The 15,225-nt window shown below is 36.4% G+C and overlaps 1 protein-coding gene across 1 annotated transcript in view; it reads left to right on the forward strand.

Annotated features, from left to right (window-relative positions):
- The first annotated feature begins 8,842 nt into the window (after nucleotides 1-8,842).
- The window catches only part of FILIP1 (filamin A interacting protein 1), a 207,663-nt gene continuing 201,280 nt past the window's right edge, over nucleotides 8,843-15,225 (forward strand). The window contains exon 1 of the mRNA XM_076003180.1: nucleotides 8,843-9,050. Coding sequence (XP_075859295.1) covers nucleotides 9,012-9,050 — 39 coding nt within the window. The 5' untranslated portion in view covers nucleotides 8,843-9,011. The remainder of the gene's footprint in view (nucleotides 9,051-15,225) is intronic.

Consider the following 15,225-nt stretch of genomic DNA (forward strand, 5'->3'; position numbering starts at 1 on the left):
GAGATTATACTATGAACACTGGTAAATGGAGAAAAATACTATTTATATGTTTTGTTTTTCAAGGAAAAAAGAGAGTAGTTTTTTCCTACTGCAGATATTCACAAACTCTTTAGTCTCGGGATCACTTTACATCCTTAAACTTTTAAGGACAATTAAAGAGCTTCTGTTTAAGTAGGTTAGATTTATCAACATTTGCCATATTAGAAATGAAAACTGAGAAATCTTTTTATTTATTTATTTATTTTACTAGAAAGATTGGGTGAGAGAAAACTGAGAAATCTTTAAAGTATTTGATTCTTTTGAAAAACAGAAATGATGAACTGATTGTATGCTAACCTAAATAACATAATTTAATGAAAACTATGTTTTAAAAAAATTAGTGAGAAGAATTGCATTGTTTTAAATTTTTATAAATCTCTTTGATATCTACTGAATTATATCTCCTGCATCTAGTCTGTGATATCATACATCAGGTAGCTTCTGGGACACTTCATTGTATACTTTTGAGAAGATAAGAATGAAAAAGGGAATCCTCAGGTGTCAATTTATTCTAAGATATGAAATTTGAAAGTGAGTTTTATTTGCGTTTGTTTATAACACCTAAGTCTGAAGGGAATATATGAAATGGGTTAAAATTTTGGCATAGTTTGCTCAGTTCTGATTGTCTTGCTTTCTTGGTTTACTCATTAATGCCTTTGCCTACAATATGAAAGGTTTTTCTTTATCTTCTGTGCAATCTATCTGGAGAACAGAGTTTCTGTGTTTTACTAGAGTAATTTTCTGTGCTTTATATTGGCTCTATTTGTCCTTATTTAAGGGGGGAAAAAAAGAACAAAGATTCCTCATCTATGAAAGAGCTAAGATTCTTTACAATCATGTTCCTTGATATTTATTTTGTAATGTTTCATTGCCACATTGATTAAATAGGTCCCTAAGTGTTACTTGTCAGATTCCCATGGTCCCCTTTTTCTAACTGTGATCCCATCTTAATTAGGTGTCCACATTTTTTTCTGACAACTTTTTTTTTTAAGGTTAATGACAACTCTTGATTTTGTCTTCCCAAGTTTGCACCTTAAACTTAAGAAAAACAAAACCTTCTTATAGACATTTGTGGTTTTGTGCTATTCAGGCCAGTTCATCATTTTGGTAATGGTGTCCTAATTCTTCTCAGAGAAAGCATCCTTTATCTCACTTCCAGTTCATGCAGTTCATTAGTTTAGATTCCCTTTAAGTAGAGCCTGAGGTGAGGAGTTGGGTACAGATGATTTATTTATGAGATAATATCAGAAGCAGGAGGGAGGGAGTAGGGAGAGTATGGAACATATGGAACATGGAAAAGCCAATAGCCAATAGAGTGTGTTATGAAGCTGATCATCATCGTGGGCAATGGGGGCGGGGGCTTGATCTTGTCAAAGATCCTATGAAAACTTATTAGAATGTTCCTAGGTACCACCCTCTGTAGGTTGGGAGGCTGGGGTGCTATCCCCATCTCTACTTGGTTGAATGTTGCCACTAGGGACATTAATTCCCCTGTGCCTCTGGTCTATGCCTATGTGGAGGTTGAGGGAACTCCCCTTTTTAAGAAGAAAAGTGTAGAAGTACAGGGCAGGTGCTTGGGTGGGTCAGGTTCAGCATGCACAGAACGTCCTATCATGGCTGTAGCTGAAATTAGAGGTGGCACAAGCAAATGTGACTAAGGGCACTAAAGAGTCTGGTATGGTAGCTTGAGTGGTATTAATACCACTCTGTGTTTCAGGAGTGGGAATATGACTTAACTGGCATAGCAGAATAGTGCATTCCCTTTGTGATTGGTTTAGGAATGGACATGTTACCCCATTTGGACTGACTAGAGTCAGGCTCAAGGCTTTTGTTTTCCTACAGTAGAAGAGAAACTTTCTTATTTACTGGACAAGAAGCAATAAAGACATAAGTCTAGAGATGCATGCTGTCTTGCTACCACGTAGACCTCCATGAGGAAAGCCAGTGTGGAGGAAAGAAGAGTAGAGGGATGGAGGGAAAACAAGTCATATTGATGTTATCTGAGTGCTGAACCCAGCAAAGCCTTACGTCTCATTTACATAAGCCAAGAATTCCCTCCTTCTCCACATGTATCCTTCCCCACCTCCAAGCCAGTTTTCTGTTGCTTACAACAGAAAAAAACATGACACACACAGAGTCTCTTTCTGATTGGACAGGGCTTTAGAGAATGAATGAAATGCCAAGACTGTCTCTCTTAGTAGAATGGAGCCATCTTGCAGATGGGCAATTATGGGACCTGAACTGCTTTGCCAATCAATGAGAGAGCCAAGAATCTGCTGAGTTATAAAATCTATTCTTATCCACCTACAAACTTCATGACTTTCCTCTGCAGCTATAGCATCAGATCACTTGATTGTCACTCACATTTTTAATTTCTGGTAACTTTATTGGGAGATTGGCTGTGCATTTAAAAAATACTTTTGTAACACTTGCCTAGTGTTTCTAGGTGCTTACAGCAGAAGAGTTTTCTGTTTATCAATTTTGCTGGGGCCACTCTTTATTAATTCATTTATTAATTCACCTTGTACCAGATGTCACTGATAGCTTTCCCATATCTTCTTGGCTCATTAAATTCACCTACATCAGCAGAGGGTTTTGGCATCTTATGCCTGTCATTGTTTTTCTGCTTGAGAGCTCTCTCTGCCGTGTAGGCACTTACTGAAGACAGGGGCAACTCTATTTTCCTTGTACTCTGGTGTAATGATTTTTGAAGTTTATTTCATCTGATATTAATATAGCCACTTCAGCCTTCTTATGGTTATCATTTGCATAGTGTATCTTCTCCTTCCATTTCCTTTTAACCTGTGCCTTTATATTGAAAGTACATCTCTTGTAGATAGCACATTGTTAGATCTTAGTTTTTGTTTATTCTACAATTTAGGTCCTTAATTGGTGTATTTAGTTCATTAACATTTAATCTAGTTATTAATGGTTGGATTTAGAGCTATCGTTTTATTATGTTTCCTGTTTGTTTTGGCTCTCTTTTATTCCTCTGTTCTTCCTTGTCTGCCTTCTTTTTTAACATTTGAGTATTTTTCAAAATTCTGTTTTATTTATCTACTGACTTTTTTTGTTTTTTGGATCGCAGCTCACTGTGGCATTGAACTCTTGAGCTCAAGTGATCCTCCTGTCTCAGCCTCCCAAGTAACTAGAAGTACAGGCACTCAATGTCATACCTGGCTAATTAAAAAAATATTTTCATAGAGATGGAGTCTTGCTATGATGCCCAGGCTGGGGTGAACTCCTAGCCTCAGGTGCTGGAGTTCACCTCTGCCCCCCAAAGTGCTGGAATTACAGGCATGAGCCACTGCACTGGCCCTCTACTGACTTTTTAGCTAGATCTCTTTGTGTGTGTGTGTTTGGTTTCATGTAAAAATGTAAAAACCATGCAACCGTATATATCAATTAACTACCTCCTGTCCAAGCTTTATGCAGGGTAGTTCCCCTCCCCATCCACTGTTTCTTTTTCTATGGTTTCAGTTACACACAGTCAACTGCAATGCAAAAATATTAAGTGGAAAATTCCAGAAATAATGTGTAAGTTTTAAATTGCATGCTGTTCTGAGTAGTGTGATGACATCTTGTTTTATCCTGCTTTGTCCCACCCAGGGCATGAATCATCCCTTTGTCCAGTGTGTCCACGCTGTACATGCTACTCAGCCATTGACTTAGTAGCCGTCCTGATTATCAGAGTGACTGTTGTGCTAACACACTGCTTGTTTCAGGTAACTCTTATTTTACTTAATAATGGCCCCAAAGTGCAGGAGAAGTGTTGCTGGCAATTTGGATATGCCAAAGAGAAGCCTACAGTGCTTCCTTTAATTGAAAAGGTGAAAGTTCTCGACTTAAAAAGGAAAGGAAAAAGATCATATGCTGAGGTTGCTAAAATCTGTAGTAAGAGATCTTTATTCCATGAAATTGTGAAGAAGGAAGAAGAAATTCATGATAGTTTTGCTGTTGCACCTCAGACTACAGAAGTAACAGCTACAGGGCATGGCAGGTGCTTAATTAATTAAGATGGAAAAGGCATTAAATTTGTGAGTGGAAGACATGAGTAGAAACATATTTTGCTTGGTGGCAATAGGGTTTGGCATTATCTCTGGTTTTGGGCATCTACTGGGGGTCTTGGAATGTATCCCCCAAGGATAAGGGGGAACTATTGTGCATGTCATATATTTACAACTACATATATTATAAACCCTACAGGACGATGTCATATTTGCTTTAAATAGTCATGTATATTTTTTAAAGAGAAAAAAATGGCCTTTTATATTTACTCACAGTAACCATTGCCAAAGTTTGCTATTTTTTTCTGAATTTCCATTTGGTTTCATTTTTCTTTCAGTCTAAAGAAAGTTCTTTGGCATTTCTTATTCTGCAATTCTCCTTTTCATGGCATATAAAACTTGACAGATTTTTTCTACTTTCAGCACTTTAGAGAAATTTCACTCTTTTCTGATCTGCATAATTTCTGATGAGAAATCAGTGTGTATTTGGAATAGCTGTACTCCTATATGAAATGCATCATTTTTCTCTGGCTACTTTCAAGATCTTCTCTTTATTGTTGCTTTTTAGCATTTGGACTATGATGTGTCCAAGAATGGTAGTTTTCTTTATATTAATCCTTTTTAACATCTTGAATCTGTAAATTATGTCTTTCACCAAATTTCAAAAATTTTGTCCATTATATTTCAAATAATTTTTTCTCTCTCTGCTTTCCTTCTCTAAATCTGATTACATGTATGTTAGATCTTCCGTTATTGTCTCACAGATCTCTAAGACTTTGATAGATTTTTAACAATCTTAAAAAAGTCTTTGTCCAAGCAGACAAAAACATACGCTGGGGAAAAGAATCCCTTTTCAATACATGGTGCTGGGAAAACCGGATAGCCACCTGTAGAAGGCTACACACACCTGTAGAAGGCCACCTGTAGAAGGACCCACACCTTTCACCTCTCACAAAAATCAACTCACGCTGGATAACAGACTTAAACTTAAGGTATGAAACTATTAGAACTCTAGAGGAAAAAGTTGGAAACACTCTCCTAGACATTGGCCTAGGCAAAGAGTTTATGAAGAAGTCCCCAAAGGCAATCACAGCAGCAACAAAAATAAATAAATGGGACATGATCAAACTACAAAGCTTCTGTACAGCCAAAGAAACAGTTATGAAAGTAAACAGCCTACAGAATGGGAGAAAATTTTTGCATCCTATGCATCCGATAAGGGACTGATACCTAGAATATACTTAGAACTCACGAAAATCAGGAAGAAAAAAATCAAATAACCCTATTAAAAAGTGGGCAAAGGACTTGAACAGAAACTTTTCTAAAGAAGACAGAAGAATGGCCAACAAACATATGAAAAAATGCTCAACATCTCTAATCATCAGGGAAATGCAAATCAAAACCACAATGAGATATCACTTAACTCCAGTGAGAATGGCCTTTATCAAAAACTCTCCGAACAATAAATGCTGGCGTGGATGTGGAGAGAGAGGAACACTTCTACACTGCTGGTGGGACTGCAAACTAGTTCAACCTCTGTGGAAAGCATTATGGAGATACCTTAAAGTGATACAAGTGAATCTACCATTTGATCCAGCAATCCCATTGCTGAGCATCTACCCAAAAGATCCAATGATACTCTACAAAAAGACACCTGCACTCAAATGTTTATAGCAGCACAATTCATAATTGCAAGGCTGTGGAAACAGCCCAAGTGCCCATCAAACCAAGAATGGATTAATAAAATGTGGCATATGTATACCATGGAGTACTATTCAGCTATAAGAAACAATGGTGATATAGCACATCTTATATTTTCCTGGTTAAAGCTGGAACCCATACTATTAAGTGAAGTTTCCCAAGAATGGAAAAACAAGCACCACATATACTCACCAGCAAATTGGTATTAACTGAACAGCACCTAAGTAGTCACATAGGTACTACAGTAATAGGGTATTGGTCAGGTGGGGGGGGCGGGTATATACATACATAATGAGTGAGACGTGCACTATCTGGGGGATGGTCATGCTGGAGACTCAGACTTGTAGGGGGAGGGGGGAAATGGTCATTTATTGAAATCTTAAAATCTGTACCCCCATAATATGCTGAAATAAAAAAAAATAGTAATAAAAAAAAAGTCTTTGTCCTTCAGATTGGATAATTTATATTAGTTTGTCTTTAAGATAGCTGATTCTTTCTTCTGTCATGTCTAATTTGCTGTTAAGCCCACCTAGTCTGATTTTTATTTTCAAAATTGCATTTTTTTATTTCAAGAATTTCCTTTGTTTTAATAGTTTATATTTTTATTCAGATTCTTTATGTTTTAAATATTAATATTTTCATTTATTTCAATGGACAGTTATAAAATCTGCTTTAAAATTCATGCCTGCTAATTTCATCATCTAGATCATTTTGAAGTTGATCTTGGTTCATTGTCTTGTCTCTTGAAAATGGGTCACATTTTCCTAGTTCTTAACATATTGAGCAATTTTGGATTGTGTCCCAGACATTGTGGAATGTTATGTAGTTAAGACTCTATATTCTATTTCTCCAAAAAGTGTTAATTTTTTTTAAGTGAAAAATTAACTTTGTCAAACTCAACCGGTAAACTGTTTCTCTGGGCCAGCAGCTCAAATCTCTTGTTCATTCCTTTTGTCCTTAGCTGAGGTACTTCCTTATTCACATATACTCCAGGGACTTTGGTAGGGTTTAAAAACAGAATTCAGGCCTCTCCCTTTCTGGCTCTCTTCTTTCTCAGATTCATTCCACACTTTCCAGGGTCTGCGGTCACCCTGAATTCCATTCTCTAATTTCTCAGGCTAGAAAGACTGCTTCCTATTAGAGGTTTAGCTACACTGTGCAGTGCTGACTTCAGCCTATCCACAGACTAAAATCTGTAACAAGGGCAAAATCATCCTCTTTCTGGTCCTTCTTCCAAGTTTTGATTCTTCCAAAATCTACATGGAGTGTTCACTTCCCAGTGACTTCAGGTCATTGCTTTTGCTCGTTGGTTTTTTGTTTGTTTGTTTTGTCCAGAGCTTGTAAGTAAACATGAGTTCTTATTTGTGAAAGGGTTTGGGCCTGCTAGGATCTTAGTTGGCCATCTGAGACATAGTTTGCATGGTATCTTAGTGGGATTGAGCCCATTTCCCAAACTGTAACCTGATCATTTTCTTTTTCTCATTCTCTGTCCCACTTTCCCTCCTTCTTCACACATGCTGCCTAAACTACCTGCTTCTAAGACTTTATCTCAGTGCCTAATGTAGGGGTAACATAAATTAAAATACTCATTTATTAAATCATTTGGTTATTCAAACACATTATTTAATTTAATCTTCCCAACAGCCCTTAAAAGTGGACTTTGTGAGAAGAAACTCAGGTATTATCTCTAATTTTACTGAGTTTCAATATGATTGTATCTTGTCTATGATACTATATTTAATAAATGGCAAAATCTAACTTTAAAGCCTGATGTGTCTGATTCTAAAATCTTACAGCACTGTTTGTTTTGGGCTAGTTACTTTATCTCTCTTATTCTTGTTTTATCATATGTCAAATGGGGATAATAAAGTACATAACACATAGGATTATGTGTCAATTAAATGAGATATTATGGATACATGACACAATGCATGCAAAATATTGGATATTTTATCAGTCAGCTTTCATCGTACAATAATATCAAATTCTCAGTGGTTTACAATAACAAATATTTATTTCTTGCCTTAGGTTCATGTTGTCAACTACGAGTCAAATGTTGTCACTCTATCCAAACTGCAGGCTTTGTCTACTCCATTATCTTCTTATTTAGGGACCTAAACTGAAGGAGAGCCTTGTGTGCTTTTCTTATGGAAGAGGGCACAAGAACTAGGGGACTTTTGGAATTTTGTAATCTCTCTAAAAGCTTCTGTTTGGAAGTAACATATAGCGAATATTCCATTGACTAAATCAATTCACATGTTCAATCTCAAAGCCAAGGGGATGGAGAAATGTATTTTATTTACAAAGGAAGAAGTGAATAATTGCAAAAAATAACATAATCTACCACAGATATGACCATCATTTTTACTTCCACAATACCACAGTTACTATTTTCCAACGAGTGGAGTAAAAGATGGATCATAAAAAGGCTGTGGCTACTTGGAATGGCAAGAGTGCAAAGGAGTATTTTATTAGGTGCTAAAAAAAGAGTTCAGACAAGAAAGAACTGCTGTGGGCATTCAGAGAGAGTGTGAGCTATCAGGGCTAGGAAAAGTCTTACAAATGAGAGAGGGCTTGAGCTGGGTCTTGAGAGATGATTAGTATTTGGAGAAAAGTCATGGTAAGCAGCTAAGGCAAGATGAGCAAATGTACAGAGTTGAACTAGTCTGGCCCTGTTGTTGAGGGGCTTTCCAGGAGAAGATCACTGGAAGCAGGCTGGAGAGCCTGAATGTCAGACTGGAGATAAAAATGAGACCTTAAGAAGCAAGATTCAAATTTAGAAAGACTGTCCTGGCAACCTTGTAGGAGGAAAGACGGGTGGCAGGGATTATTTCTCCAACATTATACATAGCAGCCATTCTTCTTTTTTCTAAGTTGTATGCTGGCTCTGTGAGATGAGCATATGACAAAAATGTGGTGAGCATGACAAATATTTCCTCAATGCATACTTGACTCCCACTAGTAAGAAAATGAAAATTGCCTTACTTGTTTTTCTCTGAATCTCCTGTCTGACCAAATAAAGAGCTTGCTTTGGTAGGAGACAATACTTCCCACACAGAAACATAATTAAAGCAACACATCAGATAGGCTAGATGTACAACGAAACATTGCAAACTGAAGGAAAATACTTGTGCACTCTCGTTTTTTATTTTGCTTTTGAACTAATCAAGGAAAGACAATTTGAACACAATTATCTGTTGTGCGCTTAAAAATAGAGAGACGATTTCTATAATTTTCCATCTTTGAATTCCTTAGCAAAATACAATGCCCAGAAGCTTTTGGAAGGCAGTGACAGTGGCTGTGGTAAGAGTTTCCATTCATTGTTTTATTCCATTATTTCTCTGATTTTTTTTTTATTGTTGCTGGTGGTTTTGGTTTATTAATGACTTCTGATAAGTATTTATTATGGTAATGCTGCTCTATTTTGGATTTGAAAATTAATAACAGAGGTTTAAATAAGATTATATGATTTTCAGAATTAGATTTATGACTTAGCTTGGTGGAAAAAAGCCCAAATGTAATGTATGCATTTATCAACTCTTAAATCAATCACCTAAAACTAAGATTTCTTTTCAGATCTATTGAGTCATCATTATTTATGCCATGGAGACTGCATTGCTTCGTAATTAATATAATATTGAAACTAGGTCTTACAGGATGAAAAGAACTTTAAAATATATATAGATTAACATCTAGAATCTTTGAGATTAGAATTGAGGGAGTGAGAAGGGGCTGAACATTTATTCACCTCTTTTTTGGGGCCAGGTACTGTATTAAATGCTTTACTTCTTTGTTGCAATAACTATACAATGCAGTTGTTATTATTATCCTCATTTCACAAATGAAGAAACTCAGGCTTTGCGAGGTGATGGAAACTGCTCAAGGCTAGTAGCAGGTAAAGTTGATGCTCAACCTACTTAGGTTTGGCTCTAAATTCCAATCTTCTTCCATTACATAATGTTGTCTCTACATTGTTCCATTCTCTTATTTTTTAATCTTATATTTAAGGGACCTGGCTCCACATAGAACCTAGACTTCCTATTTTAGTTAATGGATTGTCTATATATCAGTGATCCATGATTTTCAGAAGTATAAATTTAAAAAAATTGAATTAGTACTGTAAACCACAGAATTAAATTTACAATTTAGTGCTTCAAAATGTATACTTATTATAAAAGCAATATTATTACAACAATAATAAAAATTTAAAAATATCCAAATACCACCATAAATCATCATCTCTTATTTGTCCATATTCTGTTTTAGTTTTTGTTCACATACATATGCAATTTGGTAAGAGTTATGTTCTTTAAGCATTTTAATAACTATTAATAACTATATACTATTCTGCTAGGTGGACATATCATCATTCATTAAGCCATTCCTATAATGTTTGAAACTTAGGTTGTTTTCAATTTTCTATTATACTATAATAAACATTTTAATTCATATAGTCCTTTTCTTATTTTATATGATTTCTTTAGGATAAATTTCCTGTAGATACTGAGTCAAACAGTAGCAAAATAAAAAGTTAATATAAAATGTCATACTTAAAGCTTACTGGAGTTGAAAATCACATTGACAATATGATAATGTTGAAATGCTGTTGTGTCAGGAGTTCCCAAGACTATGCTCAGCCTTGATGGTTATCTAGAAGGACTCACAGAACTCAGAAAAGCAGTTATACTCATGATTATAGTGAAAAGATGCAGACTAAAATCTGCAGTGGGAAAAGGTGCAGAGCTGAAGTCCAGAGTAACCGGCACAAACTTCCAGGTGTTGCCTTCCCGTGAAGCTGCATAGGTATGCCCTTAATTCTCCCAGTAATGATGCATGATATCGTGTGTGCAGTATTGTGAACCAGGGAAGCTTGCTCAAGCCTTAGTGTCCAGGATTTTTACTGATGCTCAGTCACATAGTTATGTGGTAGCCATATGACTGACCTTTACTACTCAGTCGCCAGCCCCACAAAGGCCAAACCCACACAGAATGGCCCAAAGCCTGAAGCATACAAAAACACTCTTATCAGGCAGGATCTAAGGACTCAGAAGTTCTCTTTCAAGACTAGGTCAAGAGTCTTTTCTCTAGAACTGAGAAGTACAGGTGTCTTTAGAGAAAATAAAAAAAATATATAAAAAAAGTAATAAAAAAAAGAAAAAAAAGAGTCTTTTCTCTGATACATGCAGAGTTTGAGTAACCAATGCCTGCTGAATTAACTCTTTACTGTACACTGCTATAAAAATGTTTCAAAAACCAGAATTGACAAATCATGATGTCATAATGTTTAAAAGACTTGGAGGATGAATTAGTTCAAATTTTACTTTTTTACAGTCTGGGTAACTGTGGCTCATAGCAGTTAAATTATTTCCCGATCACATAGCTAGTGACAGACAAAAATGCATGAGGATTAAGTGGGAGGTTTCCAATGAAAATATTTTGGAAATGAATTGTGTAGGTTTACTATTAAAGACTTTTTTCCTGTTAAAATTCTACCTTAGCTGTTCTCAGCTTTTTAGAATGTAGAAGTACTACCTGTTATGCATGTTTAAAATGCAAATACCCATGATTCACCTTCAAAGATTCTTATTTGGTAAATTTGGGTGGGAACCAGGAATTTGCATTTTTAAACCAAGTACTTGAATAATTTTTGATATTGGTTGGCCAAGAATCACGCTTTGAGAAACATTATCACACACCAATGACTAATAAATCTTCCTATATCCTAGATTAAATCATGCCATTGTGTTTTTAAAAGAAAAAATCAGTGGCTCTCTGCTTTCTGCCTAATTAAGTACCATTTTCTTCAGCCTGTTATTTCACTAATTTCCACATTTTAGCTCCAAGTACTTTTTCTGTCACCATTCCCTGTATCCCTAGCAGAACTGACCTTTTGCATTTCTCTGAACAGTTTGTTTAGAGAACAGTTTTTACCTTTATAATTTGTTCCTACTGTAACTGTAGTGGTTACCTCTTGTTTTCATCTGCCCAGCATTCTTTTTCTCCCTTCTTCCCAGGAAATCTGCCCCTCCCTCACTCCATGTGGTTCTGGGTTGGCGGGTATATAGGGAAGACAAAGATTCTCTCAGGAGGATAATATTTGTACTCATGGAACATGCACGGTTTAAACTAGTATTCAGAGGATGAATATGACTTTGAGAGGAGGAAGACATAGAAGTGAGCAACTGAGTTGTGGCTGATGCATAAGAAGAAGTATGGTGAAAAATGAAGATAGGTACTTTGGGGTTTATGATGGTATATGTACTTTGAAAATTTTGGTCAGTTGATGGGTCAGCAGAAAGATTGGAGTTTCAGAAATAGACAGCAATGACCTGACAAGTTGATGTGTCCTAATCTATCTATTACATTTTCTGATTTGGAAATGAGAAAAAAAGAAGCCTAATATTCAACAGAAGGAATTTGGCAAACCATACTTTTGAGCACTGGAGGTGTTGGTCACCTCTGGATCTTGACTTTGCTTGCCTACCTCCCTTATAGTCCCCAAAAGCCTCACATTCCCTTTTCTGGACAGAAGCAAGAGTTTATTAGCTCCTTCCATTAGTCCTCTAATATATTGATATTGTGCAATCTTTATGCACTGTTCTTCTGGGGACCTATTTTGTAAGTTATTAAGTAAACCCAAGCTACATTGAATATGGACTATTTTATTTTTATTGTTTTATTTTGTATTTTATTTTTTGAGATAGGGTCTTGCTCTGTCACCCAGGCTGGAGTGCAGTGGCGTCATCCTAGCTCACTACAATCTCAGCTCCTGGGCTCAAGTGATCTTCCTGCCTCAGCCTCCTGAGTAGCTGGGACTATCCGCGCACACCACCACACCCCACTAATTTTTTAATTTTTTGTAATGAGGGGGTTCTCAATCTTGCTCAGGCTTGTTTCTCTATTATTCTCTTCACGTAACAACCTTTTAAAAGTGATTATGGGGAGGAAAAAAAGAGAGTATTTCAAAAGTTTTTTGTTTTACTCGAAACAGGAAAAATTTTCTTCATTGGCTCAAAGATCACATTAAATACAGTTGTCTGGTTTTCTTACTCCAAATCTCAAGCTCCCTCTAAGAGGTGAGAATGAGTCATGATACTCAATAGGATGTTAAAACATGATATGTTATTTAAAATAACAAATGCTACTATTTTTTTTTTTTTTTTTGCCTTTCAATTTTTGTATTGTTAGAGTATTTGGCCATAATAGAACAGAGTCATCTATACATTTCAAAATATGAATCCTATTGTGTTATGAGGTTCAGGATTCTACAGTCTTGGAGCAGATGATCCATTTGGCAACGACTGTCTTATTTTAATTTGGCATGTGGAGTGCCAGGCTGGTGCAAGGATTTTCCTCATGCCAGAGGATCAGATAATCATGCTAGATGGAGGAAGAGAGCCACCAGGTGGCACTCAAGCACCATTCATCAATGCTAGAATATGCATATGTATTCAGGTTTATGAACCAATTTTGTTGGAAAACAAAAGTACTTAATTTTAAGAACTTTTTTCTCATATGTGAATGAACCACAAGCCCCATTATAAAAATCCATGTCAACTAAGATAAAATTGTATCATTTATCTGCCATGAATACTGTGTTGTCTCTCATGAACACTGCCAAACAAAAAGAGAGACGAGTTCATAATTATTGTATTTTATTGACCAGATGCTTGAAAACATATATCAGTAAGTAGTGCCTAAAAATCTTCTGTCAGAAAAAACGACCAGAATGCCCATGCAGAAAGGAAGTGCAGACAGGGCTACTGAGCTGTTGAGATGCTCTTCTCCCTGGGATTTCTTTGGAGGGGTCTTCCCTTCACCCCAGGGACTGTCATACTTTGCAAACCCCTTTCAAAAATATAGAAAATGGGCTGAGCACGATGGCTCACACCTGTAATCCTAGCACTCTAGGAGGCCTAGGCGGGAGGATCGCTCAAGGTCAGGAGTTTGAAACCAGCCTGAGCAAGAGGGAGACACAGTTTCTACTAAAAAAATAGAAAGAAATTAATTGGCCAACTAAAAATATATAGAAAAATGAGCCGGACATGTGACACATGCCTGTAGTCCCAGCTACTTGAAAGGATGAGGCAAGAGGATTGCTTGATCCCAGGAGTTGGAGGTTGCTATGAGCTAGGTGGACATCACAGCACTTTAGCCCAGGCAACAAAGTGAGACTCTGTCTCAAAAAAGAAAAAAAAATATGGAAAATGATGCACAAAAGAATATACTACTTTCCTAAGAATATCATATTTTTATTTCCAAAGTTAACTTATTATATGTACTTTAATATAGCATTTGAACACATTGAAGAAAAATTTGAAGTTCCTATATGTTATTAAAACCTTTTAGGCTGGGTGCAGTGGCTCTTACCTGTAATTCCAGCACTTTGGAAAACTGAGGTGGGAGGATTGCTTGAGGCTAGAAGTTTGAGACCAGCCTGGGCAACAAAATAAGACTTCACCTCTACAAAAATAAATATAAAAAAACTAGCCAGGCTTGGTGGCGTGAGCCTGTAGTCCTGGGTACTTGGGAGGCTGAGGTGGGTGAATTACTTGAGCACAGGAACTGAAGGTTACAGTGAGTTATGATCAGGCCACTGCACTCCAGCTTGGGCAACAGAGGAGACCCTCCCCCCCCAAAACCCCCAAAATACAAACAAAAGCCCCTTTAGATACATGCTGAATTAATACAATGACAGAAAATACTTAACATGGTAAGTTGAATGCACACAATCAAATTTATGTCATCTTTATGTTTATGCTTTTATTATGGGAAATTCTAAACATATACAAAAGAAGGGAGGAAAATACAGTTGATCCTTGAACAACATGAGTTTGAACTGCGTGAGTCCACTTATACATGGATTTTATTCAACCAAACAGGGATCTGGTGGAATGAGGAAACCTGCATATATGGAGGGCTGACTTTTCCTATAGGCGGGTTCGGCAGGGCAGACTGTGGTACTCGAGTATGTGTAGACCTCACACCCCCATCCATATCAAGGGATGACTATATAATGAGTCCTGTGTATTCACCATTCACTTCAATAATTACCAACATTCTGCATCAGTATTTCATCTATACTCTCTAAGCTTAATTTTTCTGAAGTATTTGAGGTATTTTTAAGTCAAGCCAAATAGATCATTTCATTCCACCTGTAAATACGTAAGTTTATATTGCAAATAGATGAGAACTTAAAAAAAAAACATAATCACAATGCCACTACCCCATTACTGGAGCACTTGATGAGCAACTTTGCTCTTAAGCTCAATCAGGCAGTATGACATCCTTAATAAAATGATATTTAAATCTTGAGAGATTAAAATGAGGATATGCTGTAGGATGTAGAATGAATATTGAGTTTTTAAAAAATAGAAAGATTTTTAAGATCAGATGCATTTAGCATATATATGTTCTACATTTCATTATTTAATTAAACTTACATCTTTATATATGTCATGGGTGGGTCATTGGTCAG

Source organism: Microcebus murinus, chromosome 5 (genome assembly GCF_040939455.1).
Source record: "Microcebus murinus isolate Inina chromosome 5, M.murinus_Inina_mat1.0, whole genome shotgun sequence".
Taxonomy (NCBI): domain Eukaryota; kingdom Metazoa; phylum Chordata; class Mammalia; order Primates; family Cheirogaleidae; genus Microcebus; species Microcebus murinus.